Raw genomic sequence first — 12,624 nt, forward strand, 5'->3', positions numbered from 1 at the left:
TCTTATTTGCTTTTAGGTACACACGCCACCGACACGGTTGCACAAATTGGCAAAGGTAACGTTATCAATATCGTAGACATATCGGACAAAGAAACGCGTGCTTCAAGCCCCGTTCACACGAGAGCAAGAATGAGCCGGAATGCCGTCTGAATGAAAATTCTTTTCTATTTCTGGTAATTCGTAGTATATTCTAGAAATTATCTAGAAATATCTGGAATGCAGTGAGAATTTCTAGAATACACTACGAATTCCCAGGAATAGAAAAGAATTTTCATTCTGACGGCATTTTGGCTCATTCCTTTTCGTGTGAAGGGGATATAAGGTCTATTTGGAATTCCCACTCGAATGGCCCCGAATGTGGCACGAATTTTGCAAATACTTCATCCCAGCCGGTTCTGCTTGATTCCTGCTAATTCGGTTTCAGTGTGAAGGCACTATTAACATTGACTTCTCTATCTACAGGTTCGACTGCCCCCGAACCCCCTGCGCCTGGTGTAGTCCGTCTCATTAGCATGCGGTTCTGTCCGTTCGCGCACAGGACACGGCTGGTGCTGGCTGCCAAGGGCATCGAGTAAGTCTGTTTGATATCAATTTCTTAGTATTTTACTGCTGTCAATCATACATGTGCAACAATTCACAGTGCAAGATATCATTTGCTTTGTTTGCCTTTAGTTACTGATACATTTTCAACACCGCATCTTCGACCTTCCGCATAAATACTTATGACTCACTCATTTCTATAACATGTGACTTTCCGGAAACGTGACCCGGTGGTGTTCGATTACATGTACGTATAGCAAGTGGCAGGACAGAACTAGGAGGGGCTGGCCACCAGATTATAATAGTTGGTCGAAGTACTAGAACAAGACTTATTAATGACTTTTCTTAGGATCGTCCCCATGCACGCTTTCTTTTTTTTAAATATTAACTTTCTGTAACTATTAGCATGAAAGCTCATCTGTGTTGATAGAATACATATTGAAGTTTTTCAACTGTCATACAACACAAATCATATTCTCACCTCGAATTTTCAGTCGCTCCTACGTTGACCTTCTTCAGGGGTGATGATTCAATTACTCTGAGCACGTGATTTGGAGACACGTGACTCGAGTAACGAATCATAGATGCCTGGCAGGCGATATCGACCCCCGTCTTTGTTCAGTGTCGGCTGGTGTTTCTGTAACTATATTTGTAAATCAATCAAATCAAATCAAATCAAACCATAACGTTATATATGTGAATGTGTGCAAGACGTTTGTTAGGCTAAACCATGTGAAGGTACACATTGTCTACTGGCTGTATGAAGCATTCGCCTACCAATTCATTGAGGTATGCTACGGTCCCAATTGAGAACGTGCTCCACCGGGTATAGTCTTTTTCTGGCTAACGTGACCCTAAGTGGCGCCGTGGGCCAAACTACTTCTACCGGGCCATTTTGGGCCATGGCCGGGCCCCTGGATGTTTTGACACCCGCAGATAAAATCAACCCCGGGACCTGGCGAAAAAATAGGCGCCATCCTACCCATGAAAACAGCAAGGTACCCGGAGTATCGGACATTCCACCGGGACAAATTTGTGGCTTCGGAGCCCGACCGGGCTTCTTCCAACTCCCTACAACACCGGTGCGTAGGGGGCGTAACATTTCAAATGTTACATTTAGCTTCTAGTCTAACATATTCCTTTCTTCCTTCCCTACCTATAGGTATGAGACCGTCAACGTCTGCACGAAAAACAAGCCCGAGTGGTTCTTTTCCATCAACCCGCTGGCCAAGGTGCCCACCCTGCAGCATGACGGCAAAGTCGTGTACGAGTCCCTGGTGTGTAACGAGTACGTGGACCGGGTCTTCCCGGGCAGGAAGCTGTTACCGGAGGAGCCTCTGGAGAAGGCACGGATCGGGATGCTGCAGGCCATCTGGGACGCTAAGGTCAGTAGTGTTCAAAGATGCACAGTGAAGAAAAGTTGCTAGGGGGCGTAAATGTACACCAAACCTTCCTTACATCAAAAGCTGTGTGGCACCAAGAAATAATAAAGATCACAGCGTCCAAGAAGTTCTGCTAAAACAGAAGTTATGCTACAGTACCAAGGTCAGCCACCAGGAGGCCCCAAATCGATCTTAGTCTTAAGATTTACAACACTTACCCACATACCAAATATTATCGCGGTCCATCCAGATGTTCTTTAGTAAATAATATGCTGAAAATAACCGGAAACACACTCTCTCTCTCTCTCTCTCTCTCTCACACACACACAGCTAAAAAAGATCAGTTGTCATTTCCATCCCACACTGAACACTTTTTTATAATCTTTTAATTTACTTTGTTAATTTTATTTCCGACTATAGGTTCAACCCAATTATATGAAGACCAGACGTACGGAGGGAGAGGAACGGCAAGACGCCTTCAAGGCCTTTAAGGAACGAAGGGCTATCCTTTCTTGAGAAGGACTTGGCCACCGGCGACAGGCCTTTCTTCGGCGGTGAACAGCCCGGTCTCCTTGACTACAGCATCTGGCCGTTTTTCGAGCGCTTTGAGACGACCCTGCATGGTGATCTGAAGCTACCACAAGCCGAGTTCCCCAAAGTTCTGGGATGGAAGGCCGCCATGTTTGACCGCCCTGAAGTGAAGACGTGTGGGTTTGATACAGCTACGTACACATCCGTGGCTGCAAATTACGACCCAGACTTCGGACTTGCCGCATAAACAGAAACTATGGGACAGTTAGAAAAAAAATTATTAGTGTGGCAAAAATGATTAGTACTTCATGATGTTAGGCATCTCCGAAGCTATCTACATTCCAAATATCATGACGATCCGTCATCACTTTTCCGAGTTATTTCCCTTCAATGGGGTAATGCATCTACGCAGGCGAGGACAATTCTTGTAGAATTCCGGTAATTTTTGCCAATTGGACATATGTTATACAGCTAGGCTAGCTCCTGAGGCGTCGCCAAAATGTTGTTTCCTGTTATCCAACCGACACTCGAAAAAACTGGCAACCGTTTGATGACAGGCATTTTTGACGAAGATCTCTAATTTTGGTTCTAACAATGTATTTTTAACGTTTAGTTGCTATATTACTGTGATTTTCTTACATGAATAAAATGTAATGTTATCTTGAATATCTTTCATAATTAATTATGCATAAATTATGCTAATGTGATGACGTCACGGGACAAAATTCAAGATGGCGGACCGTTTGACCAGATCAAGAATAACTAGCTTGTTATCACTAATAAGTTGTGACTACCTGGTATTCTATCATTAAAAAAACGTTTAAATGAACGTTTTTAGTCTACTTCCGTTGTCTTTTGCGATTATTTGTCGCCAAAAATGTATTTTTGAAAATTCAAGGTGGTGGATATAAGATGGCGGAGCCAAACTGGTACCTTAGATATGCATGACGTCATTTTTTGGCGTCATTATGACGTCATTGATATTGCTATTGGCAACACAAGTTGTAACAAACATTGTTATTCTGTTATCTGCACTTGCTGTTACATTTTTGTAGCATACCTTGAAGTTTTCTGGGAATACCCTCTTTTCACGATTTTAGCCAATAGTCAAATTGATGACGTCATAATTACGTCTTATTACGTCATCGTTGCGTCAATTCTTTTAAAAGGGTCTACATCGTTCTCTGAAAATTTGGCGGCCACATAACTAGTCGTTTTAGAGTTACAGGAGTCAGAAGGGGCGGGCCTCAAAAGCCAAAAAAAGCCCGGTCTGAATAGGGTTAACTTCATCTATTAATGACTGACTGAGAAGCGGCCTTTCTGTAAATTTTGTTACCAAGTGTGCACTTCGTCTGCTGTCATTGACATAACATCTGATCGGAACTTAGCTCATTCTTTGGTGTACTGATACATACCCCTTCAATTGGAAGACTTAATGGTATGTTCCGTTGAACCTTGCTGGTCCCCTGCGAACACCGCCCCCTTGAAAAAGTTCAAGGTGGTAATTCAGACAATATGGCAGGGAGATCGTTTGTTTTCTGTCTAATGTTAGTAGTGTCGCTGTCAGCTCAGAATGTTGCTCCTCGTGGCATCACAGACGAGCAGGAGGCCTGGGACTTCATTTGGGACTACAACACCAAAGCTGAGAGGGTTTATTACAACAAAATAATGACCGAGTGGAACTACGAGACGGACCTCACCCAGGAGAATAGCCAGAAGCTGGTAAAAATCTGGGTGGTTTACTATTTCATTTGTTGCCTGTTTGTTTAGTCTTATGTGTGTAGCAACGATGCAGTGGCGATTTGTGAAATAAGGAATACCATATGTCATCAATCTATCATCACATTTTAGATCTGCAACTACACTAGGGTAGAGTTTCTGAGGAAGGAATTTGGCCTTCTGACCTAGGGTGTGTGCAAACTTTTACAGGAGTCATTTCCACTTAATACCAGTGCAACCCTAGCTTCTCTTTACCAAAACTCCATCAAACCCTTCTGTTTTAAGTCAAGCAACAAAAGCATCATAACAAAGTTCATAGTATACATCACAGAAAAATGCACAAAACAAGTTTATGGACTATCGAAGATGGACACCAAGCCTTATGCATCTTCTGATCAGGAAGGTTGGCCTCCTTGTTCTAATGTATGGGCAACTTTAGTTGTTGTTTTTTTAGCTTAAATGATACCAACCTTAATGACGGTTGTTTCCGAAAGCTGCCCGGCCGGGCCCCGGTTTGGAAATGTGACGTAGGCCTTACTGTGAGCCAAGCGAGTTGCGAACAGTCGTTCATTGTCAATTAAAGCAAACAAGTTGCAGATGTGCCCCTGGTACAACGTGTGTGTACATGTGTGAGGACAGGACACTGCCAAAACCTTGTACGATACAAACTCACTCCGTATAGATGCTGAATCTCTGGCATATGCGATTCTAGCTAATATCATGTTGCTGTAGTGAAAAAGTTTAAACTTTGTTACAACGCAAAAAGAAACTCAACATAAATTTTCGGTCGAGAACTCCGACCTTCGTCAGATGAATGACCGAAAAGTTATGGTGAGTTTCTTTTTGTGTTGGAACAAAGTTAAAACTTCTTCACTATGGAATTTACCAACACAGATGAGCTTTCATTCGGATATCATGTTGCAGTCTTGACACTTTTTTTTTCAACTATATTCGTTAACATAATAAGCTTATTTACTGCCGCTTGTAAGAATTAAAATTAACGTTTCTTGGTGGAAATCAGTGTGCAGATTCTTGCACATTTGCCCACCAATTCTGTAGTGTGTTTTTGGCACACATTTAGACACACTGTAGCATTTAAGAGGCTCAGTTGGCGTCACTCCAACGTAAGGTAAAGTCGTCTTAAGTGCCTTTCCCAAGGGCATAGTTGGTATCGAACTCGGGACCTTTTGATTTCGAGGCGAACGATCTACCAGTTATGTCAAACCAACGGCACAAAACAAGGATCATGGTTTTAGAAAGGATTGATTTTGATTGGCAAAATTTGCCCCAGGATACTGATAATAATTGTAGTTACCGTAAGTATGTTGAAAATACAGAGCAATAGCAGAACAAAAACACAATCCATTGAAATAGAATTTTCAACGACATTTTTGATTCATTCTTGGGTATCATTTTTCCGATGGCGGATATTGCATAGATGGTTATAGAGTTTTCTTTGATTACAGTGGCACTGTGGGTACATTGGACCATGACAATGAACACATGACAACATTAGTTACTTTTCTTTGTTATTTATTGATTTCATTGACCACACATTTTTTGTATTATTATAACATATGTTAGTTTCTTTTCTTTGTTAATTATTGATTACATTGATCATACATCTTTTTGTATTAATATAACATATGACTGTGTTAGGTACTTTTCTTTGTTATTTATGGATTTCATCGATCTTACATCTTTTTTGTATTATTATAACATATGTGTTAGTTTCTTTTCTTTGTTATTTATGATTACATTGATCATAAATCTTGTATAAGTATAGAGGAGGAGGGCTCAGCATAAACTGTTAAGGTTTTCACCTGCACCTGTTTTATACATTCTTTTCTTTCCATTTTGCAAAATAAATAGACAAACAAACAAACAAACAAGGCTGTTATGGGCCAGAGTGGTAGCCATGTGGCACAAATGTAACATTTTGTCAAAAACTATTTCTAGGTTGAAGCCAGCTTAGCAGAAGCCCGGTCCGATGAAGAAGTTGCTCAAAATGCCTCCAGGTTTGACTGGCAGAACTTTAACAATGCAACACTGAAGAGACTCTTCGGTAAAATCACCGTCCTTGGAACCGCAGCTCAGCAGGACCGGACCAAACTGAAGGAGGTCAGTATTGGATGCAAATATCTGAGCATGTGTAAATGCTGTTCAGGGAAAGCGGTGGAAGATGAACTTCGTTTTATTTTTCTATGTTCAAAATACAATTCCGAAAGAAGAAACTTTAAACTTTTACTCAAAATCAACAAAACTTTCCCAAGCTTATCACACCTTACCGACTGACAAAAGCAATCTTCTTGCTGAAGTCGTCCAACCCCACGACTTTCCTCACTTTACTCAGGTGAAAATGAGTACCTAGCTTTGGATTCGGCTAGGGCCGTCCCTTGAATAGGACGTTAAATGGAGGTCCCGTGTTTGGGGAGAGCCATATCACAGGCACGTTAAAGAACCCCCACACGTGCGATGGTGCGGTGTGCGTTGTTGCAAATCCTTCTGTCGAGAGTTTGTGATTTACTACAAATCACCCGGATGGAGGCCTGACGAACCTCTGTCTCGTATCAGCCACATGGTGATTTACATCATTCACCCGGACGGGAGACCTGGTGCATCCCCGTCTTGTAATTAGCCAGCGAAATGGTATGTCACCCCGTAAGGGGCGGTATAACCCCGTCGTGTGTTAGCACGTCGACCTATGATGATGATGAACCCCTTCATCTATGAAAATGGTGGACACTTCATCACCCACTGCATACGGAAAAGAAGTCAACACATCAACTAGTTTAAGTAGACTTAGATTTAGATTGCGAATAGGTGTTATTTCCCTTTTAATTCATCTATAAGCCTCATTTTCCTTCTTTGCTAAATATACAATTATGTATACCACTGCTTTACTTTGTTTGCAATTAGCCTTGCTTGCAATAAATTTAAAGTTACTAATTATAAAGTACTTCTCAATAAAGATTACTATGTATTCTACAGTTCCGTGTGTCAAAAAGATGGACAAACAACTGAACTTGAAGTGGCACTGTTTTTCACGTAAATCTTTGTTTGAAATAAAGGAAATCTATGTATGGAAATTTGGCAGATGTCATGTCAAGGCGGCAGTCGCCATTTCATCAAATGCCTCAAGAATGGAAACATTTAACCAAAAATGTACCCATCTAAAACGATAGATTGCATTAGATAATTGTACTTATGGTGAACGTTTCTTTCAACCCTATTAAAACGGAAGATGTGATTTTTTAGCTCAACAACATACTCTCTGAGATGTCCAACATTTACTCCACTGGGAAGGTATGCGAGTACGACCACCAGTCAAGCTGTATGGCGCTGAGGCCAGGTAAGGGAGTGAAAAAAAAATTAAGGGCATGTACCAGGAAAAACAGAGGCTGAAAATATGAGGAACACCAAGAGGAAAAATATTTGACAGAATTGTACGCTTTGCTCATCATTTTTTTTTTATTTCGGTGAACAAATGTGTACCCAAGGAAGGGAGTGAGAGTTGTTTAAAATTGTATAGAATCCGGGCCAGAACAAAAACAAAGGCTAAAAATTAAAAAAAAAACTCACAAGGAGAATACGTCTACGTCCTTTTGTAAAGACCACTGTGCATTCTAGCTCTGTCTCACATTGTGTTTTCTTTCAACATTGCATAGCCTATAACCTACATCCATTGTTACAGTACTGCGTGTTACTTTATAGCTAGTTTTCTTATACAACATACTTACGTTTGCCTTACATTGTACCCGTTACAATCTTTGTGCAATCAACTTTGACTTGACTTGACTGGAATTGAAAAAAAGGGTCGTGAATGTTCAACCCTTAACTCACCAAAGCTGTTTTTTCTGTGCACAGATTTGGAAGACTGTCTGGCCAGCAGCCGTGACTACGACCGGCTGCGGTTCTGCTGGGAAGGCTGGCGGGACGCGGTGGGCAGACAGCTGAAGGACAAATACTCACGCTTCGTGGAACTCAGTAACGATGCTGTCAGTCAAGATGGTAGGAATCAACGACAATCTTTACAGATGTCTTAGATTAAGAACCTACCGTGTCTAGTGATACATTGGGAGGAAAGCCTTCTCCACTCAGGGCGGTTTGGGGCCAGGTGGTAGTACGGAGACTAAACACTCGTAAAGAGGTGACGTTATTTATACCAAAATATTTGTTTTCAGCTAATTAAAAACAATATCATATTCGAATAACTACAGATCGTTAGTATATATCAATTTGCGCAACCGTAAGTTTGTAGCTTTCATCATTATGCACAGGAAAAACATAGTTTCATTGCAGTGGTATGTACCAAAGTGCTAGATTTTGTCATAGAAAAAATAATATTAGGGCAATACAACCTGATAACGTCATCAATATGGCCCCCAAAAATTCAGATTTCGAATTCTTTCATGCCCATCTATCAATATTCACTGCGGCTCTATTCTTTCTTCATTCATTGATGAGAAAACAATGGAAGGTCAAAATGCCAATTTAGCCAACCTAGATATCTTAAGAATAGGACCTGACGGTTACCAAGAGTTGGTAGAAAATGATAACGCTCTGGCCAGCTGACTCCCAAATCATTCAACCTGTTCCACTCTATTGCAGCTATCTACAGACTTGTAGTGTTAGTAGTGTTAAAAACCATGCTACTTTTACTCCTAATATCCCACGCAACTCTACGTACAGCACAGAACTGGGCATATTCGAATAAGTACAGATCGTTAGTAGATATCAATTTGCGCAACCGTAAGTTTGTAGCTTTCATCATTATGCACAAGAAAAACATAGTTTCATTGCATGGTAGAAGATAAAGTGCACTTCACTGTTGATTGCGATATGTATGCGAATGATAGAAATACTCTATTTAGTTATATAGAAAGTAGATTCCCTCATTTTAGACACATGAGTAGCACTGACAAGTTTATATTTCTCATGCGTTTTGACAAACCGACAATAGCGAAACCCATACAGTCCTACATTTTCACTATTACCAAGAAGCGAGAAGAAGCCGAACTTTTGTGTTAGACTAGATTTGTGACACTTTTATGTATGTATATATCCTGACTTGTTGTGACCTGTACTTAGCCCGGTTGGGCAAAAATGTGCAATAAAGGTCTTCATTCATTCATTCATTGCAGCGGTATGTTACTAACCATGCTACTTTTACACCTTATATCCCACGCAACTCTACGTACAGTACAGAACTGGGCATATTCCAATAACTACAGATCGTTAGTAGATATCAATTTGCGCAGCCGTAAGTTTGTAGCTTTCGTCATTATGCACAGGAAAAACATAGTAGTGTTAGTAGTGTTAAAAACCATGCTACTTTTACCCTAACATCCCGTGCAACTCTATATACAGCTCAGAACTGGGCAGACACCGGTGCCTACTGGCGCTCCTGGTATGAGACAGCTGACTTTCAGGAGCAGCTGGAGAACCTGTACAACCAGCTCCAGCCTCTGTACAACAACCTGCACGCTTATGTCAGGAAGAAGCTGAGAGAACAATACGGACAGGACAAGATCAGTGTTACTGGACCCATCCCTGCACATCTTTTGGGTAAGTACAATACACCAAAAGTATAGTTCCCTCTTTATCAAAGGAAACAAATACCCATACTATGCATCTTACCCAGTCAAACATACTTGAGACCAAATATTTTCAAATTGATTGAACATTATATATTGTCCTTTAGAATCTTGTGTGCATTTATATAACAGAAGAACTTTAATTATTGTGCAACGATCGTACACGGTACAATGTATGGCAAAAAAAGGAAGAAAAAAATTATCCTAATTACTAAAACAAGTATTAAACATAGTACATATGCAGATTATGAATATAGAATGAAATTTGACATCCTAATTTCTACAACAAAAAGAGCTAGCCTAAATCATTGGTATTGTACTACAATCGAGTGGGGCTAATTATGGGTTTCGTCATTTTTTTTCTTTTGACAAAGCAGTCTTTTATATATTTACCTATTTTAGCATTGTGGGAGTATATTTGTTGGATTACCTTACCCCACTGCTGTACTTTATTTTATTCTATTTCACATTGTCTTCTCCTTTGTTTATTTTATTTTCAAATGTCCCAGTGGTGATCATCACCACTAGTGTCTTGTTCTTTGATATGTTTACCAATAAAAAAGTATAACCGTTACTAGAAATCAATCTGTACGTAGTAGTTGGTACCGGCACCTGTCCGACAAAATGAACCTTAAAAATCAGTAGACCGGATTTTGGATCGATTAGAAAATGAACAGATCATACCGGCACTACGGCGCCAAGCGTTACCGGTCCAAAAAATAACAAGAGCGAAGTAGTGGAAAGTTTTTACCAAGTTTCTACAGTCAAATTTGGTCCATGTTTAATAACATAGGCAGCTAACATTGTTTACATGATACTCTCCCAAACAGATTCCTTTGTAGCGAAATGGACCATGCATTGGTTTGAGTATCGCCTGTTCACAAGCACAAACAATTAGGTTCAAGTTCAGGTCCGGACCTGGCCCTGGACCGTACCCTAATTTTCTGTTCCGGTACCCACCTTATATTTGTCGAGCTTTACACGCTTCTGCACTACCAAAAATGATTTTTGCTTACCCAATGGACAATTCTTATATGAAGAAAAATATTCTTGCAAGAAGAAAATGTAGAATAAAATTCTAAGCAAAACAAGAAAGAATCTACCATAAAATCTTAATTCTCACGCAAAGAACAATTTTCGTATTCTTCTTTGGTGAAGAAAACTTTTCTCACTCCTAAGAATTTTCTGGAACTTAAAGCAAAATCTTCTTGTTTTTTCTTATGATACAAGAAAAAAATTCTAGAAATGCTTGTTTTTTTTCTAACTCTTAAGAAATACAAGATTTTTGGCTCTTGATGTAAGAGAAGTATTCTTGGTGTAAGAATATTAATCTCCAAAATGTGTCAAAAATTCAAGCAAAAATTCGCTTGCCCCATGGACAAGCACATTTTTCTAAGATTTCTTGGGGACAGAAGGATTCTCTTCCTGGAAGATAAATTTTCTGTGAAGAAGAAAAACAAGATACACAAAAAAAACTAACATTTTTGGTAGTGTGGCAATTAGATAACTACACAAAATCCATTACGTATGCCTTACATTATTTGTATACATGTAAACTTGAGGTGTGCAACCATTGTTATGTGTGCTATGACAACTTGACCCATTTGTTTAAACACAGGTAACATGTGGTCTCAGTCCTGGGTCAACATCTACAGCCTTGTGGAGCCTTACCCAAACAAGACAAGCCTCGATGTGACAGCAAAGATGAAGGCAGACGTGAGCAGACATTTTTCATTTATCTCTTGCTGCTTGAATCCGTAAGGCCACATTTTATTTTATTTTGCACCTTAAAAAATGATAACAAACAGCAAATTAAAGAAAACAACATATACGTTCAGGGGGGGGGGGTGCGTGTGGCTTATACAAAGTCTTTCCCGTCAAATTTACAAATCATAAGACAATTTGGTGGTTATGGAAATTATACACCAAACAACAATAAACCAATTGAAAATAATATAACGCAGTGATCATCATAACGCTGAAATTGATTTAACCATGAAAAACTGAAACTAGACTAGACAAGACTTAATTTTATGGATGATATCCTCTGGAGACCCCCAAAGCAATGCGCGAGGGCGAAAAGAAAAAGAAAAATCCGCTGCTTAATCAAAAGACATTCTTTTCCAAGATTTACCTAGTACCTACTTACCTAGTCCCTTGATTTCCAGGATTTAGTTTGTCTTATGTTCACCTCCAGTACGATTGTAAGAGGGAATCAGTACCATTTAAATCATGTTTTTATTGCTATACAATTCTTTTCTAGGATTTATCTACCTACGTACCTTGTCTCTTGGCCTCCTTGATTTCCAGGATTAATTTTGTCTTATGTTCCCCTCCAGTACGCCTGTAAGAGGAAATCAGCACCATTTCAATCATGTTTTTATTGCTATTCATGTTTTAACAGGCTGTGACCCCGTGACCTGACTATGTGCCCCCTTACCTTGGGGAGCAGATCCTCAGACATGCAAGCATAACATTCTGGTTGACCAGGGATGCTATTGGGTGACATGTGTGAAGCATCTATACCAGGGTTGTAGCCAGCCTGAAATCATTTTCAGTCCCCTCGATTTTGATTGGGAATCCTATCGAGCACCGAAGGCATGGCGTGGTGTTGCACGTCATTTCTAGGGGGTCTGGGTCACAGAAAATTTTGAAACCTAGACCCTCTGAAACGCTATTTCCTGCATTTTGAGGTGCAACCTTTGCTTGTAGACTAAGCTGTTCAATGTCATCTGTCTTGGTGAGGAAGAACACATGGGTTTCAGTTTTTTTATATCTTTACATTATCAATTTTGTCTGTCCCTGGGGACGGAATGGGGAAAACTTTTTTCAGTCCCCATCTGCAAATTTTTTTA

At 40.1% G+C, this 12,624-nt stretch overlaps 2 protein-coding genes across 2 annotated transcripts in view; both read left to right on the forward strand.

Moving 5' to 3' along the window:
- The window catches only part of LOC118418231 (glutathione S-transferase omega-1-like), a 4,650-nt gene extending 1,355 nt beyond the window's left edge, over window positions 1-3,295 (forward strand). Inside the window, exons 2-4 of the mRNA XM_035824074.1 lie at window positions 463-571; window positions 1,703-1,925; window positions 2,383-3,295. Of these exons, the coding sequence (XP_035679967.1) occupies window positions 463-571; window positions 1,703-1,925; window positions 2,383-2,700 (650 nt within the window). The 3' untranslated portion in view covers window positions 2,701-3,295. The remainder of the gene's footprint in view (window positions 1-462; window positions 572-1,702; window positions 1,926-2,382) is intronic.
- A 628-nt stretch (window positions 3,296-3,923) lies between these two features.
- LOC118418232 (angiotensin-converting enzyme-like) overlaps window positions 3,924-12,624 on the forward strand; it is a gene marked incomplete at its 3' end in the record, with an annotated part of 18,165 nt that continues 9,464 nt past the window's right edge. Inside the window, exons 1-7 of the mRNA XM_035824075.1 lie at window positions 3,924-4,175; window positions 6,132-6,293; window positions 7,431-7,524; window positions 8,040-8,183; window positions 9,543-9,740; window positions 11,388-11,485; window positions 12,109-12,115. Of these exons, the coding sequence (XP_035679968.1) occupies window positions 3,969-4,175; window positions 6,132-6,293; window positions 7,431-7,524; window positions 8,040-8,183; window positions 9,543-9,740; window positions 11,388-11,485; window positions 12,109-12,115 (910 nt within the window). The remainder of the gene's footprint in view (window positions 4,176-6,131; window positions 6,294-7,430; window positions 7,525-8,039; window positions 8,184-9,542; window positions 9,741-11,387; window positions 11,486-12,108; window positions 12,116-12,624) is intronic.

This window comes from Branchiostoma floridae, chromosome 6 (genome assembly GCF_000003815.2).
Source record: "Branchiostoma floridae strain S238N-H82 chromosome 6, Bfl_VNyyK, whole genome shotgun sequence".
Taxonomy (NCBI): Eukaryota; Metazoa; Chordata; class Leptocardii; order Amphioxiformes; family Branchiostomatidae; genus Branchiostoma; species Branchiostoma floridae.